Source organism: Ptychodera flava, chromosome 8, assembly GCF_041260155.1.
Source record: "Ptychodera flava strain L36383 chromosome 8, AS_Pfla_20210202, whole genome shotgun sequence".
NCBI classification, from domain to species: Eukaryota; Metazoa; Hemichordata; class Enteropneusta; family Ptychoderidae; genus Ptychodera; species Ptychodera flava.
This window is the reverse complement of record NC_091935.1, coordinates 8,711,665-8,730,579: the sequence shown is the minus strand read 5'-3', so window position 1 is coordinate 8,730,579 and position 18,915 is coordinate 8,711,665. Positions and strand designations below refer to the sequence as shown.

The 18,915-nt window shown below is 36.9% G+C and overlaps 1 protein-coding gene across 2 annotated transcripts; it reads left to right on the top strand.

The window, feature by feature from the left end:
* The first annotated feature begins 199 nt into the window (after nucleotides 1-199).
* Nucleotides 200-18,306, top strand: LOC139138397 (polyadenylate-binding protein-interacting protein 1-like). 2 transcript variants are annotated; one of them, XM_070706764.1, is made up of 11 exons: nucleotides 200-480; nucleotides 2,048-2,184; nucleotides 3,815-4,045; nucleotides 5,042-5,154; nucleotides 5,565-5,673; nucleotides 7,222-7,350; nucleotides 8,061-8,173; nucleotides 8,937-9,078; nucleotides 9,644-9,698; nucleotides 10,622-10,697; nucleotides 12,460-18,306. In XM_070706764.1, exons 1-11 carry the CDS (start codon nucleotides 339-341, stop codon nucleotides 12,551-12,553), a joined length of 1,341 nt encoding a protein of 446 aa, XP_070562865.1. In that variant the 5' UTR covers nucleotides 200-338; the 3' UTR covers nucleotides 12,554-18,306. The 2 variants fall into 2 exon arrangements, with proteins under 2 accessions (XP_070562865.1, XP_070562864.1); XM_070706763.1 differs by having other exon boundaries at nucleotides 2,045-2,184.
* The last annotated feature ends 609 nt before the right edge of the window (nucleotides 18,307-18,915 follow it).

The following is an 18,915-nucleotide window of genomic DNA, read 5'->3' as shown; positions in this document are numbered from 1 at the left end:
GATATGTTCGGAGATATAATAATAGTTTTCGAATATACCCAAAGTCGACAGAAACATAAACGAATGACAAACGAAATAATATTCATCTTGATTAAGGTCTACAGAGGAATTAATTTATTACTTGACACATTTTGCATGCATAAAGTATGACTTTGTCAGTCATATTTATAAATACCGGAAATAGCCGACTGTAGCCGAAAAAACATAAACAATTTTCCAGAAAAGGACAGGAAGTACCAGACTAGGAAAGACAAACTACTACGGTGGTCACTGTACTTTTTGCGGTTGTGCTGAAGTCATTTTGCAGAAAGGCTAAAGAGACACGAAGCGTCCGAAGCATGTCGACAAATACAAATGCAGGAGTCGAGGGGAAATCCGCAGACAAAGATGGTGGGGGTGACAGTGCAGGTGATGGAGCACAGCAAAGAAGGAAACCCTTACGACAACCTCTCTCTCCGCGCCCACCTGATTCAAGATTAGGTAGAAACAGCATATTCTTATTCGTTTTCGACTAAGAGAGCTGTGTTAATATTTCTAGCGTTTGCAGAATTTATAACATTTAGTGTATCCTGGCATATATTTCGTTTTGTGAATAACATGAGCTCATTTATTATGCAGTCTGACACCTTGATATTTAGCTCTTTGTGCACATTCACCGTTGTAACCGTGTGTATTCCGTCCTGCGGGTACCTTGAACGTCGCAGACAACGTCGCATAACCATGTTTTACACCTTTGCTGTGCTGTTTGTACTGCCAGGACAATGCACAGCACTTCCACGACCATTCATTCCTATTTAGTTCTGCCAGTGCAATGGTGCATCACAAATTGTTGCAGACTACTCAACCAGTGACTCAGATACCATAGGGTGTACTAGATTTTACACACTTCACTGGTGTACGCAGGTAATAGATGCTCAAGAGCGATGTGGTCTTCAGAAATTGTATTCATTTTTTTTTTCAAAGATAGAGTAGTAGATAGTGTCTCACTGCAACACTGAGTCAGTTTCGTCATATTCACTATTTTCCTTTTCTATGCAATCACTTTCGTTTTGTTTGTTGTTTTTTTTTTTGGGGGGTGGGTAGTTGCTCTTCATTTGGTCATGTCAAGCATGCAAAAATCTGAGTCTTGTGACTTAAACATCATGTTAAAACACATGTACAGCATTTGTACTGCTCAAAGAAAGACTTCCTTTAACCACAAAACCTTTTATGAAGTCATATTTTATATTTAATGAACCAAAGGTTGTATAACTTTTAAAAACTGCCCAATCACTTAGATGACAGCAAAGACAATGGCATGGACCCCAGTTCAATAATTATATCTCCCGTAATTGAAACACTTGAAACACTGAGCCTTGTGGAAGAGTTGCTCTGGTCAATAAAAAAATAACGCTTGATAATATCATTACAATATTATGCAAAATATGTGAAATTTTTAAACAAATTTTAAACAAATTTGAGACACAAATGGTAGATCTGTTGGTTACCCAAAGAGATCCTTTGGAGGAAAGAGTCCATAAATGTTAGAGAGAAAAAGATTGTACAAAATGTGAATCTAATCCACACAGTTTTTTTCTATTTTAACAAATATTTTGACTACATGTGTGAGCAAAAGGACATCAATCAACATCGAATTTCCCAGATGTATTTTAGGCCTAATTTGCATGCAAAGTGTCAGTCTGTCTTTGCAAATCTAAGCTGATATTTCAGCCATATAAAATGAACTTATAATAGCAAAATCCCAGCTCAGTGCAAAATGATAATCACTGAAAGTTTTTCTCATGAGCACATTCATTTCCAATCATTATTCCTCTGTTCATACTATACATGTAGACAGATTTTTCAAAGCAAATGTGAAGAGTCTGAGTTAAATACAGACACAGTTAGCACTTTGGACCCTTTTAGCATTCTCAAAGGTGGCCATAATATATATTTTCTCTGTACGTGACCAATATTTGATTCAGTGGGTAACTATTCTGCTTTCTTGGTGACCCACTGTTATGAACATTGGTGACCTTTATGGTATTGTGTTTTTCATTTTCAGCAGAACCAAATCAACAAAACAATAAAATGTCATCCCCAGGAGCACAAAACTCTGGCAAACCAGCAGAATCAGAATCTAAAAAGCTGTCAGCTGAAGCTCCTGTCTTCGTACCAAGAGCAGCTGCAGCAACTTCGGACCAGGTAAAAATAAGTAGATTTGAAACTGTAGGATACATAACAAAAGAATATGTGTACATGGTTGTTCGTGAACAATTTGAGACAGCATTATTCAAAATGAGATTTTTATCTTATTTCATTGTGAATGGTAAATCTGCCTCTTACTATTATCACTATTACAGTGCAGTAGGTGACAGCATGTAGCAAAGTTAACTTCATAAGGCCCAACTCATGAAACTGAAATGATAATGCTTTTCTTCCTGTGTCAAGAGATCATAGACAGCTGCCCGGGCTGCTGTTATCAGGGGGTTGGTTCATGCATAGACTGTTCTATTCTACTGTCTATGGTTCACATGATCTGTTTATAGGTATCTGCTAGGTACTTTTGTATTGTTTCATTATGGACTTACTTGCAAGCAGTTTAAGAGTGAGAGCGTATTTCATAACTTGCAATTATGAGTAAATTGAAGTTATCATCATGTTTAAGTTAGCATAAACATACTGATTACTTGTGATGTGTGTCACAGTGTGTATCAAGTGAAACCTTACCATAAAGTTCTCTTAGATTTGCAGTGCATGGAAGTAGCCTTTAGTTCATTGTAATATATTTCAGGCAGATAGCAAAAAGTCATGTTACCACATTCTCTTTACCTTTTGTAAAAGTAACTCTGGTGGGTTTGAAGGGCAGATACGTTTGTTGACCATCCTTTCAGCGTGTTTGGAGATCCTGACTCATGCAGCCAACTTCTCATCAAATCATACAAATCCACAAAAACAATGCCAAAAACAGTGACTTCATCCTGTCAACTTTCAAGTTCATTTGTGTCAAATGATGGAAAAATCAGATTTTCATCTTATGTTCTGTTAATAAGGAGTCCACCACAACTACTATTGCTATGACAGTACAGTAAGTAACAGCACTTAGCAAAGTTAACTTCAAATGGTTTATCTTTTGAAATTAATGGAACCACAGTCCCTCCACACACCAGTTGGGAAACGCCTAGTCCCTATTGTTACGATGCGCCTTATGGTTTGATAAGACATCTGTGTTTGTAATTGTAGGGCTTCATTTCAGTTTGAATACATAATCCACTCCCACACCAAAATAAACACCACATTTCATGTGATACCTGTCTTTAAACTTAAGTTTAATTTAGACTTGGATCACACATAGAACAGATGCCATACTTCTAAACAAGAAGAATGGCAATAGCAGTTTACTGCATTGGAATGCAGGCGAGCTATGGTAACCGCCATTTTGTTTTACAGAAATCAAAACAACAAAACCAAATGACCAATCTCTCCAAAACCTAATGGATTGTTCATTTTTTGAAATGGTTGACGAAGGCTTCACATATTAGCGTAAATATCAGTGGTTCTTGGTGACAAATCTTTGAAAAACAAAAGCAACGAAAATGGGTATGAAATACGGATGCCAATATATAATGCGCATACAATTTCTAATCCGGTACTTCACACGGTAAAACAGTAGACATTTCCCAACCGGTGTGTGGAGGGGACTGTGGTTGAACACTGAAATGACAAAGGTCTTCTTCCTATATCAAGAGATCATAGACATCTGCTCTGCTGGTATCAGTGGTTGGTCCATACAGATCTGCACTCCACTGTCTATGGTTCATGTGATCATTTGCAGGCCTCTGCTGGGTATGACACATTTGACAGGCTAACCAGCAATCGGCCAGCAATCCTTGGCAAGACCCAGAGGGACAGTGCCGAGCTTAAGTTACTGAAAGACTCCATGTTCCAGCTGATGTCAAATCCAGCCTCCTTTGATGAGCTCCTGAAAAAGTTGGTTGATAAATTCAACCAGAGTGTTACAAATGAGAAAAGTTTGTTAGAAATTATAGATATTATCTATGATTTGGTAAGTCTACAACTGTCAATAGACTGGCTTAAATTTACCTCTAGAGCGATATTTGTTCCAGAGACTTCTGTTAGACCCATTCCAAATTTTCTCCCCCCTGGATTTTGCTATTTTCAGCAAATACTGTTTTTTTCAGTCAATTCTATTTCCAATACTCTCACACTTCTTTGTTAACTTACGATTGCTTTATCGCGAGCAAACAGTAAATTTTAAACAGTATCACAGCTGTTATGGCCAAGCCATTCAGTTGGAGTAAAGAAATAAGGAGCATCCATACATTCACTTGTGTGAAACAGAGGTCAAACTGAAGCGTTGAAAAAAAGAAATAGCTTATGACATCTGTAGTTCTGAAATTAAAAAAAGGAAGCATTGGTCAGAATGTTTGGGTATTTTGAATGCATTCAGATTGATTGATTGATTGACTGGCCAACCAATGCTTATGGCAAAGCAAACAAGTACATGTGCATGTAACTTAGTCAGTTTGTTTTGACAGTGACTGGGATTTTTGTCCAAGACCTTGACTGCCCACATTTAAATGCACTTATTCATATAATCATCACAGATATATAACAGGATTATAGCAAGAATTATCTTTAATGAGAGAACGTTATGATGTTCACTGAGAAATCAGTGACTTAATTGTAATTGCTGGAAGACATTTGCAGAGTCACTCAGCTTTTAGCTCAGTCAACCATCACTTGATGCTATTTGAAGTATCTTGATACACTTGCAGTCTTCTATATTTATGTATATTTGTCTTAGATGTTGTTATTTTAATGCATTTCCAAGCGAGAAAGTGTTCTACCCTCTTAGCCATCTGTACTCTAGTTTTCGATATCCAAGATAAATAACTTCTGTGCAACAAATCAAAATAATTTGTAATTTAACAAAGGTCCATGAAGCTGAGATTCATTCCTCCTAGCCATATATGGTCTTTGCATATTTATGTAATTCACAATTAAGAGATTTGGTTTCTTTCTTTTTCCATTTTCACAGTCGATAGAAGAAGTTAATTTCAGGTATACTGGAGCAAGAATGTGTGACTATCTTTCAAGATACATGAAAGTTGAAACAGAAAGTGGTACCTTCAGACAACATCTTCTAAAGAGGTAAATTATAAAGTACTAATGCTTAAAAAGGGATGTAGACTACGAACCAATTGTCTACGTGTACATTCTTTACCGCTCTTCGCAAAACCGTGGCATATCCCCAATGGGGATATTGGGTTTATGTATGAAGGGAAATAGGGTAGAAGGTTTAAATGACAACTTTAAGACTTGGTTAAAAAATGGTGAAAATCTGAGTGCTGTTCTGAGTCTAAAGCACAAAACACTTAATTATAAGATGTAATGCACTAAGATAAACTTTACAATGTGAGAGCATGAGGGTTCTATCATAAAAATCTTCCACTAGATCACATTAATGAAGATTATATAACAGTCCTTCCTGGATGAAAGTATAGCACAATACCTGTCCTCCACCCAACGTCTAATGTCAGTGTGTCGTTTTCCATTCACAGGCTTCATCAAGAATTTGAAAAGAAAAATGAAAGCATAAAAAATCCGAAAACCATTCCAAGATTTCATGGATTTACATTATTTGTAGGAGAACTCTTTGAAAACTTTAAGGTAAGTCATGACCTCCTCCAAATGCAGTCACATAGTGCTATCCTCATACAACAGTCTTCAGTCACCCTGTCTTAAATTTGCTGTTGATATTAACATATCACATACATGTGCGATGATCTACCGGTACATATTTCCAAGTAGATTTGTTACCAGGTTTCACAGTTACGTATGGCATGTAGGAACTATCCATACCTTCCCATCACCACTAAAGACCCAAAAAGGGGAAGAGGAAGTAATCTGGTCAATCCGTACCTATCTTTTTCCCTATCACGCCACAGAGGGGGCAGTACATATAACCCAGAAGTTACATGTACAAGATAACCAAACAGTCTGTAAACTCAACAAATGAATTAATCCTTTCACCTGTAAAGTTTTTGTACATCCATGGTTATCTGTTGAAGTGGCATTTCCAAAAGGGAAAAGGATAGTAAACGGAAGAATAACACAGTCATGTATTATGAAACCATCAAGATTTGTCTCTTTATTTGCAGTTTTCAATTCAAAGCTAGTTACATGTGACTGCTCAGCACTGTACCATTATTATCAGTGTTTGTCCCTGAAGCCCGACATCACTTCCTCATTCCTCATGTTCAAGATGTAGAATTCAAATGATGCCATAGATTTGCAAGCAATGTCTGCAGCATGGTGTTCAGCAGGTCCTGTAAAAGACAAAAACACAGAAAATACCCCTTTGAATGTATTCCAATACAATGTCCTGAAATACTCAGGGGTCACATGTTAGTACTCATTTACAACGGCACATGATCTCGAAATATACAAATATTAATGCCAGAGATTTTGTCTCTTGCTCTTTAGGAAATAAAAATGACAAATGTTGATCAAACTGGTATTGCCAAGTGTATAACTCATGTAGTTAGTACTACATGCCCATACACCTCCAGCATACATGTAACAACAACTCATACCACTGTGCAGTGGTCAATAAATCCCACTTAGTTCACATTTACCGTATTTATCAGCGGTAGGGCCCAAGGTTCAGAGCATGTGATTTTTCTCAAAAATTGGTGAGGGCACTTACCTGGAATCTACTAGTATCCTGGTATATGTTTAAGAATGATCAGTTTCTGTATCATTGAAAAGAAAGCACAGAAAAGTGTGACATATGCTATGTCCAAAATATGTTGTCAAATATGTTTGATGTCAAACATAAGAGACTGCCAAATATCGAAAAAGCAACTACTGACACAACCAAAAAAAGTGTGGAATGAATGAGCCTATACACACAATGATTTTGGAATTTGTATATCCCATTCCCTGAAAACACTGAAAAATCTGAGTGGGTGCTTCCCTAAACATTGTTTCAATTTGAAACTTTCATCAAAAGTTGGGTCAGACGCTTATTCAAGCAGTGGGTGCTTTTGCAGATAAATATGACTTGTCTAGCTATACAAAAGAGTTTGTTGATAAAAATGATGTATTTTCCTCACCAGTGCCAAAGACATACATGTGTTACTGTCCTAGTGAAATTTCATGTATTTTTAATCAGTATTCTGTATCACGTAAATTAATTGTACTATTCTATCTCAGATTAAAGTTGACACAACTGGCAAGATTGAAAGGATACGTGTACTTCGAAACGCACTGCAAGATTTGATAATACTGCTTTTGGATCATTCCAACTATGAAAATGTCAAGTGCGCCATCAATGTATTGAAGGTAAGGAAATGCAAGCGGTTCAACACACATGGCTTTAGTGTGTTAAATACAACTCAAATATGAGATGGACCTTACACACAGGTCATTGACCTGCTTGGAGATTTGGCATATTGTTCTTATATCGCTCTTAAACTAATTCCTGGTCAGAAAGTTTGGGATCGGCTGCTTACACTGACTTTATTCCAACAAAGGTGTACTATGGAAATTAATGAAGTATGTGCCTCAAAATTGGAAGACTTAAATTTTTGCTCAAAATTGCCTCAAGGAAACTTGTAACCATTCCCGTTCAAAGTCAAGGATAAAGATTGGGGGTCACTATGCAAAATTTGGTACAAGAGAAACAGGTTTACATGAAAATGACCGATATTTGAAGTTCAAAATGGCCGCCTTTGCTATTTTGGGAAAAATTTAATCTCTGATTATCACTCATATCAAGAGCTTCAAATTGAATCTTCACAAGCAGTGGACCAGCAAAGACCAGTTAAAAATTGCAGAGTCTGAATATCTGTCCTGAGGTGCATTTGATTACTTAATGAAAATTGCCTTTAAACAGACATTACCTGTAGAAAATCTGCAAAAGTGATCTGGTCATTTTTTTCAAGTGATATTTCTAAAAATGAATAAAGGTCCATTCAAATTTTACACTCTCTCTCATTAAACATGTATGCATAATTCTAAAGCAAACGTATATGTTTTATTCTTTGTAATAGCTCACAGGTGCAATTCTTGAAGAATTTGAAATAGAACACCAAGGCAGTCAAGATGGCATGAATAAGATATTTTCCAAAGTTAGACAACTCTCGGAAGATAAAAATGTCCACAGGTAAGCGTAAAGCTAATTTTTCTATGAAAATAGGTGAAGGTACATATTTGAAATCAATCAAATGATTGTAACAAAAGTTCCAGTCAGTGTAAATGTTATCCTTGATTGCAATGTAATGACAAGATAAAAATTTTGCTTGTTCAAGCCAATCTGAAAATTTTACTGTAGCTTTCTTTGCCATCTCAGTATTTTAACAGTCCACCTGTCATATTCATCTTTGTGAGTATTGATCTTTGGCTGGCCTGGTCAAAGGTCATATGTCATAGTGTTTGGATCTGCGAGATGTGCCCCATACAACCAACTGCATACTGTAGAATTGATAGCAACATTGCAGTCCACAAAAGCTATTATTAGGTAAAATGTATCAAAAGATGTAGTCCTATAGGTTCACAATGCAAACGAGGTCTTTCCTATTTTGATCTAGCCTACTACGATAAACTGCTTCACTTTGGGTGAAAATGACTGACCAAGTTATAGACAGGAGACATAAATCTTGCCTCTGTTTTCAGAAACTCGCTTTTAGGAACAAACTGCCTTGCTGTTGGAAAAATTGGACTGTCCAGTTTCATCAATAGTTTGCCGGGTAACTGTGATTTCCTTCAGGTCACAACTTGTCTCTTCACACTGATTTAGAGTAGAAACTACTATTAACCTTGGGTGGGGGTCATTGTTTGTGTGCAGAAAAATTTTGACATTTGCCAATAAAACTTTTATTTAAAAATTCTTTGATGCTATTTTGAAATCATAACCATTCTTCTCGTAGGCATAACAGGGAAAACCTTGTAAAGTTGATTACACTGAGAGGAAGCGGCTGGGACAGGAAATCCAGAGATGATATTACTGTGCCATCTGAAAACATGAATTCATTAGCTGCTGCTGCCGCTGCTGGTGTCCAGGAATATTCAGTAAGTGGGTTTGTAATGGATTAATGCGATAGTACTGTGTTGTGGACACATACATGTATGCGGGAGAACTGTGATGATTGGGAAAGTGAATATCATTAATTTTTCAACATGCTAGTTGTGGGTTTGTTCCCAGCAGATTTCAGTGTTTAGAGTGACAGACATTCTAAAATCTGTAATTTTTTCAAAAAAAAAAATCAAAGTCATATGCATAGAAAGCAACTACGGTATTGGCTGTTATGTTTAGGTAATGTCGTACATGTAGTAGTGCTGCTGTTAGGGAAGACTTAGACTAATCTCTGTTCAGACTTGTGTATTACTAGACATCTGAATACAGTAAGATAGATGTCAAGGCTAGCTGTCACTGAAAGGTTTTGTGCAACACTTAGTAACAAGAATTCAAATCATGTGATATTGTTGTGTATTTATGTGGTGTGGCTAGCTTTGTTACCACATTTGAAACCTGACCAAGGACCTGCTCTGCTATGAGAAATATTTGTTTTCAAGAGCTTGCTTTCAGTTTTCGTGTTTTCAAATCACAAGGGTCATGATGTAATTAAATTTGCAGAATGAACCGGTCTTTTTCTCGCCTGATGGAAGGCAAATCACGCCTGAAGAGGCAGGTAAGAATGAACAGTTTATCATTGTATCTCAAATCCATGCTTACATTTCTCTTCCTCTATATTATTGATTGGTTATTTGCATAATTCATTACAGGCAGCCAGAAGTCATATCATTCATATTTAGTCGTGACTCTCTTAACTTTTGATTTGTACTTTGCCCATTTTGTTCACTACTTTTGATTTTGTTCCTGGAACTTGGAAAGGTAAATCTATGGCTGTGACTGAGATATTCAGATTTAGAATTGGAATGTCAGCATTTTTCCCTTGTATTCCTAACCAAGTGATCCATAATAGCTGTTGCAACTTTGTGTATCAAGTTCTTAGATGAAGAAATTCAAGGTGAAATTCAGGTCAGCAATTAATAACCACGGCAACACCAATTATTATTTTTCTTCTGCTTCATTACCTGTATCTTTACGTGGTAGAAAATTGTCTTTGGATTTTAGAAAACTGTCTTTACATGTTAGAAAACTGTCTTTTCTTGTTAAAAAACTATCTTTACATGTAAGAAGTGTCTTAACATGTTAGAAAACTCTGTTTGCATGACAGAAAACTGTCTTTATTTTTTTTATTTTTTTTTATCAGTCCATCATCAAACGGGCGTTAGCCCAATTACAGGATGAGGTACGCATAACCCACTAACTCCCCCAATGGAGCACTGAGAAGTGAAGTGCCTTGCTCAGGGGCACAACACCGTGCTAGAGTCTTGAACTCACCGTCCTCAGACAGTGAGTCCATTACTCTGGACCTACTGGGTCTTGAACCGGGTCTCGAACTCACCATCCTCCGATAGTGAGTCCGTTACCCTAACCACTGGTCCACGGTTTATATGTTAGAAAAGTTCAAAAGGTTTAGAAAGCTGACTAAAATACTGACAAATTATGACAGAGTTATATTGTAACACTATTTTGAAATTTCTGTAGGATATTTCTATGAGGAATATGAAGAATATCCCCAGGAGTACTACGGCAATGACTATGAGTACTATGACTGGCAAGAGTGAGTACCAATTCTGTATGAACTCATCAAATATCACTGCAGTCATGCTCCTTGTGTGACAATTTACACCTTTGTCTGATAGCTTGGCATTTTAAGATAGAATGCGCCTCAGGGATAGATATCTCAAACTTTTATAATATGCTTTTGGTCTGCCAATTGTGAGGGTGTATTTTGAAGCTTATGGAGTAAATAAAGTTTTCACTGGCTTAGTTTTGTGAAAATCTGGAATTCTATTTTCCCCCCAAGGAGATAACACAAGGGCGGCTGCCATTTTGAATTTCAAATATCAGTAAATACTGGGTAATTTGTTTCTGTAGTACCAACATTTGAATGGTGATGCCTGATTTTTATTCTTGATTTGAAAAGAGAATGGTTTAATGTTTTTTGCTCAATGAAAATTTGAGCAAAAATTTACGTTTTTCAATTTCGAGGCGTGAACTACCTTAATTCTAACATACTATAGCTTAAAGTGGCACTTTCACTGGTAACATTTTCAAAGCACAATTTTTTGCTGCCAACGGTCGATATTTGACGTGGCAACTGCGCGTGGATCGTGAGATATCGATAAAAACATGTACTCAAAAAAGTAAAAGTTTGAATTCCGGTGGCCCACCTAAATTCAGCTTCCGAACATCGAACGTTCGGCACTGGGGCCATTGTCAACTAAGCTATGGAGTACGAGTCAACGCTGACGCTCCTGTACGCCACAGTGCCATTGGCGTCGGTGCTCGGTCATGCCCCGTGGGAAAAAGCTGAGTCTTACGGACTTGGCGTAAAAACGAAAAACAATTTTGCTGATTCCACCAGAATTCGCATAGGTGACTAGCACAATTACGTGCGGTTGATACAAAGCGGCCGCCACGTGGTATGCACAGACGCATACCACGCGCGCGGCGTACTGTGTGGCAGACGACAAAATGTAGTCATTGGAGGCGGCTAATATTTGACACGTAAAAACTGATGTTTAGGTGGTATTGGTTAAAAATATAATACAACTGATAGAATGATGAAAACGACAAAAACTAAGGAGAAGTTTTAAAGAACTTACCTGAGGTAAAGGCATAATGCTGTATATAAAGTCTTTGCAGTGGGAAGTAAATTAATTGCGTCGTTCGAACTTATTGCAGACTCCCTGGAATATCGTCAATCAGCCCAACAACAAACCTTCGGGGGATTTAGGGTCAAAATCAAAAACGTAAAACTTCGGGATGTGAAAAATACGCTCGGGAAATCATGTTTTTATCAATATCTCGCGATCCGCGCGCAGTCGCCACGTCAAATATCGACCGTTGGCGTTAAAAAATGTGTTTTAAAAATGTTACCAAGTGGGCGTGCCTCTTTAAAGCAGGCACCTTCAACAAAATGTGTGTCACTGTCAGTCATTAGCATTTACTCTATTTCATTAGTTCATCATTGAGTTGATCACCAGCTGTTTTTACAACTCTAACTTCAAAATTTTAGTTGAAAGGTCACCAACCAGAAAGATTGATAGTTATAGACCACCCAAAGATCATTGACAATTGAATTTTCAACTGTAGGCAACGTGAAGCATTTTTTCCAAAGTTCATAACTGCTTGAGTAGCATTATTGCTAGTAATTTCAGGGCACATAACAGAGTGACAAAATTAGCGGAATATACCCCGTTATTCACATCAATAATTGAAATACTGTACATAATTTTCTTACTGAAAATGAGATTGAGAAGAAACGACGAGTATTTTGTAATGGATTTGAACTCACCTTTGTTTATCGCACTTTGCAGAGATGGTGATGAATTCTATGATGGCGCATATGTACTTGATGACGAGGCAGAGGCCGATTACATACAGTTTCTCCGAGAGAGTGGTACCTCGTAGCATTGTCTTCCACTGAGATGGTCTTAACATGGTGCTCTGTTGTCAGGAAATCACATGACAATGTCGCAAGTAACAAAATGTGTAAATGTCAGAGAAGATGGGGCCTATGAAGTATTAGGAAGTACCAGGATGTATGACCCAGTAAGGTCGGGTCACTCAAGTACCAGGATGTAATGCTGCGATAGGATCAGTATGTACAGACTTTCATAGTGCAACTTCCATGTGTAAAATGTGTTTACAAAACCAAAAACAAAACAAAAGCAGAAATTAAAAAAACAAAGTAGTTATTGTTTTGGTTTTTTTGGCTTATTTCAAAAAAGAGATTCAAAATAGTAGACTTTGAAAAATGAAAAATTTCCCTAATTGCTTGGTTGCTTTATGTTTGCAGGGATAAGTATGCTTCTCATTTACCTAAGTGCTAGACACTGTTTTCATAAGTGCTGGTTGATCGGATTGGTGAAAACTGGCAGTGAAAAGAGAGGAAAAAATGTCAAAACACAAAAGAAAACAAATTCATATTTAGAAGTACCCCTTGCATTTGTCTGGAGCTGTATCATTACTTATTTGTGTAAAAGTTGAATGTATAATCGTACTGAACTTGTTCCAAAATTTGTAATATGGGCAAGAAAAAATGTAACGTGTGAATGCCTAAAACACTCTTCCCCATATAGCTGTGTACTGCTGTGTAAGTGTAGCAAGAGACTGAAAAATGAGATGAGAGTTAGATTGCTGTTAGAAAATGTGTTTTATGAGTTTAAAAAAATCTGGATGTGTGATTTCATGGCAAAGGCATACTGCAGATGGTGCACTGTGGGTTTGAAGCGAGGCACAATTCATACGAAGCTTTAACCACGAATAATTCAAACATTTTCAGAGTAAATGTCAGTTTTTATTATCCAGTGTTAAAATGTCTGTGAAAAAGTAGGCATGTCATAAATTATAAAAACCTGGTCATCGGCAAAGAATGTTAATTTCCCAACCTACAAAAATGTGATGTGAAAAGTATAAATGAAAAACAAAAAAATGAATTTGGATGTTCAATGTCTTTGCTAAATTCAGTCAGTTTTAACCAGTGGCATTTTTATTGTCATGACATACATCAGTGTTTAATGAGAGGGCATCACTTGTAATGTTAGCTCTCCTTGAAACAATATAACTTCATATGTTACGCTAGACATCTTCATGTAAGATGAACGCTTTCAAACAAAAATTTAATATCACCTTCAGTCGTCTTACATGACCCACTTACCAGAAGGGTAGAGCAATAAACTACCGGTAGTAACATATATAGAAATAATTTCTCGGTCTAATGCAATTACTCCAGAAAGGAAGCATTGTTACTTGTGTTTGGTGGCTTGACATTGCGATAGTACTCGGTTTTGTACTTCATACTCACAGCGCAGTCCAGCAAAATTTTGATTTGCTGCTACTGTTAGCAGCCATGTGACCAAAAATTGGAAATCAAATTACAAAGTACATGTATGTTTCACCGTGTTATTTTTCTGTTATATCTGAAATATGCATTTTTCTCAACTCTGGAAATTTCCAGGTGGGACAGAGGCGGTACACCTGGTTGTTTCTTGACCTTATGAAGAAGGGATGGACCGTTAGATCTGAAAGGGGGGCTAGAATGAGGACAATCAATTTGTTTTCATACTCCAAGATTTGACTTTTTCTGGAGTTGTAAGAGTTGACAACAAACCCTTCTGCTGTCTTCAGTCATATGTTTCAGAATTTTAGCTCCCCAGAATTCCCCCCCCCAATTTTGTACCCTCCTTAAGATCTGATGGTGTAGCCCTAAGTAATGAAATCTCTTTAGATTGAGTCTTTGGTAAATGTGGGAGTTTCTGCGGTTTTCATGAATGTGCTTTCAAACCACCAGGGGCATTCTATTTGAATGAGTTCATAAGTCTCTCTCTGGTCAAATTCCTCATGATAATTCTGTAGATTCTGTAGACCACAACAAACATGACATGCTTAAATGCATGACATGGCACACATGATAATGGCTGTGCAATACACTATGTAATCATAATGCAATGTACATGTACAACAAAGTATGCAGACATACTTGACATTCCATATTCCATCTATTTGTAAAAGAGAGTGTTATTGGGGGATGTACTACGGAGTTAGATGGTCAGCCTAATTCAAGACTTTGAAAGCTACATGGCAAGTAACATGTATATTTCCCCTTTTTGAGACCAAGTCTACCTCAGGAATTCTTGAATAAGTTTTTGATCCACCTACAATACCTACCAAATGTGACTGAACAGGCTATGTACGGGAGGTCAGCACATACATGTAGTTCTTTGATCTAGTTTCTTACTCCTAGGCCAGTGTCATACAGACAGAAACTTGACGCACGACATGTTCATTACTGTGTGATTCTGATATACACTCAAATAGTTACATTGCATGCATGTAAAGTTTCATCACAGAGTGATGTTACTCATAAAAATGCCCTGGATTAAATTATGCAGTTTGTCTTTTTGTTTGTTCTTCCCTGGTTTTTGCAGTTCATAGTTTCGCATATTAGTGTATGCCAAATTACTTTTAAAATTTCATTGTGGTGTTTGCTGTGTTGTATCAAACTTCCAGTATGTTTAATGGCTGGCTGGGAATCGTAAACGGCTGTCTATACTCTGTCTGTTCACACAAGGGCAATTTTACTGAACCTAGAACTACAAGAAAAGACTTGAAAAATCGGGAATGTGTCATGTAATGAGGGATAATAGTAACTTCGACTGAAGTCAGTTAGTACGCCTCACATTTTAACCCGTTCACCCCCATTCCATGTAAACAGGTCCACAATCCATTGATAACAATGGCTTTTGGCCAAACCATAGTGGTGAAAGGGTTAACTTAGTCTTCATCATCCGTTGTTGGAGTATCTACGACAGTGATGTAAAAAGTCACAAAGTCATAGTGATCTTTTGTTCTCTCAGACAAATCTATAAATTTTAAAGATTAATCCCTGTACATAACTGTATAAACTGAATGACACCGCATGTATTCAGCAAAACCTCAACATTCCAATCTGTGGAATACATACATATATTATATCTTTAATTCACATCATTAACTGTCTTCACAAACAACTAGACTGAGCAGTTGTGTTAATGGAGTATTCTAGGTCCGAGGTCCTGCAGCGCCCTCACACAACTAAATTTTTCAGTCTGATATACAGATAAAAGTGACAGCTGGTTTCTGTACTTGACAAAGATTGTTGTACCCACTTGATTGTAATCATAGCTGTAGCCAGTTCCTGTGAAGTAAAAATAAATAAGATGTACTGTAGACACCATGGCAGATGTATAGACAACAGAAACACTTGTAGTGGTATATGTAACACATGTATCAACACTGGTGCATTGCCGTAGGCTTAGATGGAAGGTCAAATGGTCATTTGTTCCTTGGTGGTGCAAGTAGCAGTCTCTGATAGCGTGATTGATCTTAGTCAACACTGACTCTTGTACGAGTAATAATGAAATCAAACAGGGGCCCTTCTTGCATGTGATGATACCTCTTCTGCAATGGCACAGCTGACCCATGCATGACCTTTCAGAAAATGTAGATCGGTGTATTTAAATATTTCCTGATGGCTCTGATTCTGACTAAACTATTACATGTAAGTCAGGAAGCTCACATGTGAGGTATCTTCTGTTACAATGTACATTGCAAGGAATACCAAAACTTGCCCCAGTAATCCGAGTTTGAAATTGCAAGTGCACCATCCACAGTTAAAAAGCCACAGTGCCAAACATTTCACCAGATTGTCTTTCTCAGCTTACTCAGGTACATAGAAGTCAGAGTTTGGTAAATGTCAGACCAACAACACAATAATAATGTGGTGAAGCCGTGTGTGTGTAACAAGTACAGTGTATACACACTGACAGTATAAGATTGTGATTTTTTGACAGCAGACTATGATTTCATGGCCATCAACTTTCCCGGACTTTACAGTAATAGCAAAGGGTTTCACACCGTCAACCATTAGTTTACCAATTGAAGTTTCCCATGAGAATGCTCAACCCATGTCAACATGACATCAACTTAACAAATAAACTTTTTATCACCAGAACAGAAAACTTCTGTCTGCATACTGTCTTGAATAAAACATTCCGCTTCATTTAGGATGAGTGCCGAAGACATGGAATATAAATATTCACTGAGATTGATGCCAGAATTAGGGAAATCTGAATCTTGTGAATTTTTCTGTTCTATCGATGTTACTAAAAAACACCTTACTTTATTAGTCTGCTGTAAAGCAAAGCAAAATAAAGTGTACTTGCCATGGAGTCATTGCCAATGATATGCATATTTTATATGCATAAGTTATGATACCGCACATCTATAGAACGCAGCTGGTGCACACCCACCTTATATTAACAATCAGTGGTATGTTAGGGGTGCCTTTCATGGTGATGAAATACAGCATACCCCCCAAGATGATGATGAATTATACTTCAACTTAGCATGGGCTCAGTATTATTAAATCTGCCCCATTTTACATCAGCAATATTTTCTCTACTTACTCTTTTGTTTTATGTATTTGAGATTCCCAGCTTATCTTGCCTTTAGCAGTGATTTCATGAGCTCTGTTGATTTCTGAGATGGTGTGCATGCTGTGTCTTTATTTGGAGCACAGTCCATATTGATGTGTGCTTATCTAGAAAAATCATCACATGTCACCTTGTTTTCATTTCCATGTAAGATGTAAGCTTCACAGTTCGGAAAAACTGCCTACGTGTATGTGAGGTATTATGTTGGGTCAGTATTTGTATTTCTGGTATGTTAGCATGGTCACTGACAGTGATTTTACCAATGAAGTTATATAACAGTTAACTGAAAAAAAGACAACCAGCACTAGTTTAGGGGATAAGTACATGAAGTGAAAAAATATTACATGATCCTGTTAAGAACGCTTTTTGCAAAGGAAAAAGTTACGATTGACTGTGTCTATAATCAACAATGTGGAAGTGTTTATGAAAAAAACGTGAAGAAAGAGTTAACTTGATGTGTGTAGATTAATTTCTCTGTCAAACACCATTTAGTCATCCCAAAACAGTTCCAATTATGATTATTTACAACATGAAATTATCTAAGTGTTACAGTGCTTGTTTGATGCCATGAGATAATATTATACAATATGTTGACCTGAAAAATTAAATTTGTTCTGTGACACCTGTGACTCGTATAGAATGTAGTTTGGCTGATAGAATTCTCTTATTCTATTCAAGTGTCAGCAAAACGTCCCATCTGTAACCCTTACACCCCCGTGTCCAAGTGCAAAGGTCCACATTGCCCATTGTAAACAATAGAGTTGAGCCAAACCATGGTGGTGGAAGGGTTAAACCAGCCCATTGTATTGCACTTGAAGAAGAGAGACCTGGCATCGTACACATCAGATTTCTGATATAAAGAGTAAATATTAATCAACTTCATGTAATGAAGTTACAAAAAACCAAAAATATTTTCTTTGAAAAAGTTTATCCATGACTTTGCTTTCATGTTCCTATTTTTGTAAGTTTTATGGCAATATGCATTGTATGTAGAAGCCTAAAAAGTCTACGTCTGTGATGTAACTAGTATCACTGTTTTGATTGGTTCGTTCTGTTACCAGTACCAGGTGTTGTAAGAGTTGATTTGCAAATGTTTTCTTTGGTTTTCATGCCAGCTTTACTTTCATGCAGTTATAGAGTACTGTTAACAATTACCTGTTTAGTTCCAATAAATTATATTTCTCAAAACTTTGTCTTGTGTTTATAATCTTTCGGATAGTTTTGTATGTATCATATCTGCCAATAGATGAATGTCAGATGATAATAATTAAACGAATCAGTATTCCAAAAAGAATTTTGCGAATTTTGAAAATTGATATGACGTCGAACCTCTGTTTCACTTATAATAAATAAGGAACAAAAGTTTTCATTACGGACGTCTTTTTAAGTTTGAAAGAAGACGTCACACCAAGAGTTGCCAGTGAGAATTGCATTACTGCAATAGTAGATTGGGCGTTGTTTTCTCAAACGATTACCAGGAAAGATTTTCAACCATGACAATGTAGAAAAATCTAAACAAGTAATCTTGTAATTTCACCGCAAACATTTGTATAGGTCGCTATATGTGAATGGATTTACATCATAAGCCAACACATATGACACAGCTTGATTACATTTCTTGATCTGTGGTTAGCTTGACAAGTTTGATGCTTACGTAAGATTACTATCTGAGGAATTATCCTGGTTGGCAGAAAACAATCCCAAAACATGATATTTTAAGCGAGAATACAATCGTATGACAACAAGACTCAAACATCCCTAAATCTAAACTTAGCCGATAAGCTTTTTTGTCTAGGT

Bases quoted from the DNA above. Each gene is read 5' to 3' on its own strand.
- LOC139138397 (XM_070706763.1), top strand. From the start codon at position 339: ATGTCGACAAATACAAATGCAGGAGTCGAGGGGAAATCCGCAGACAAA. The intron at 5,674-7,221 runs GTAAGTCATGAC...ATTCTATCTCAG, and splicing joins AACTCTTTGAAAACTTTAAG to ATTAAAGTTGACACAACTGG. The intron at 10,698-12,459 runs GTGAGTACCAAT...CGCACTTTGCAG, and splicing joins GAGTACTATGACTGGCAAGA to AGATGGTGATGAATTCTATG.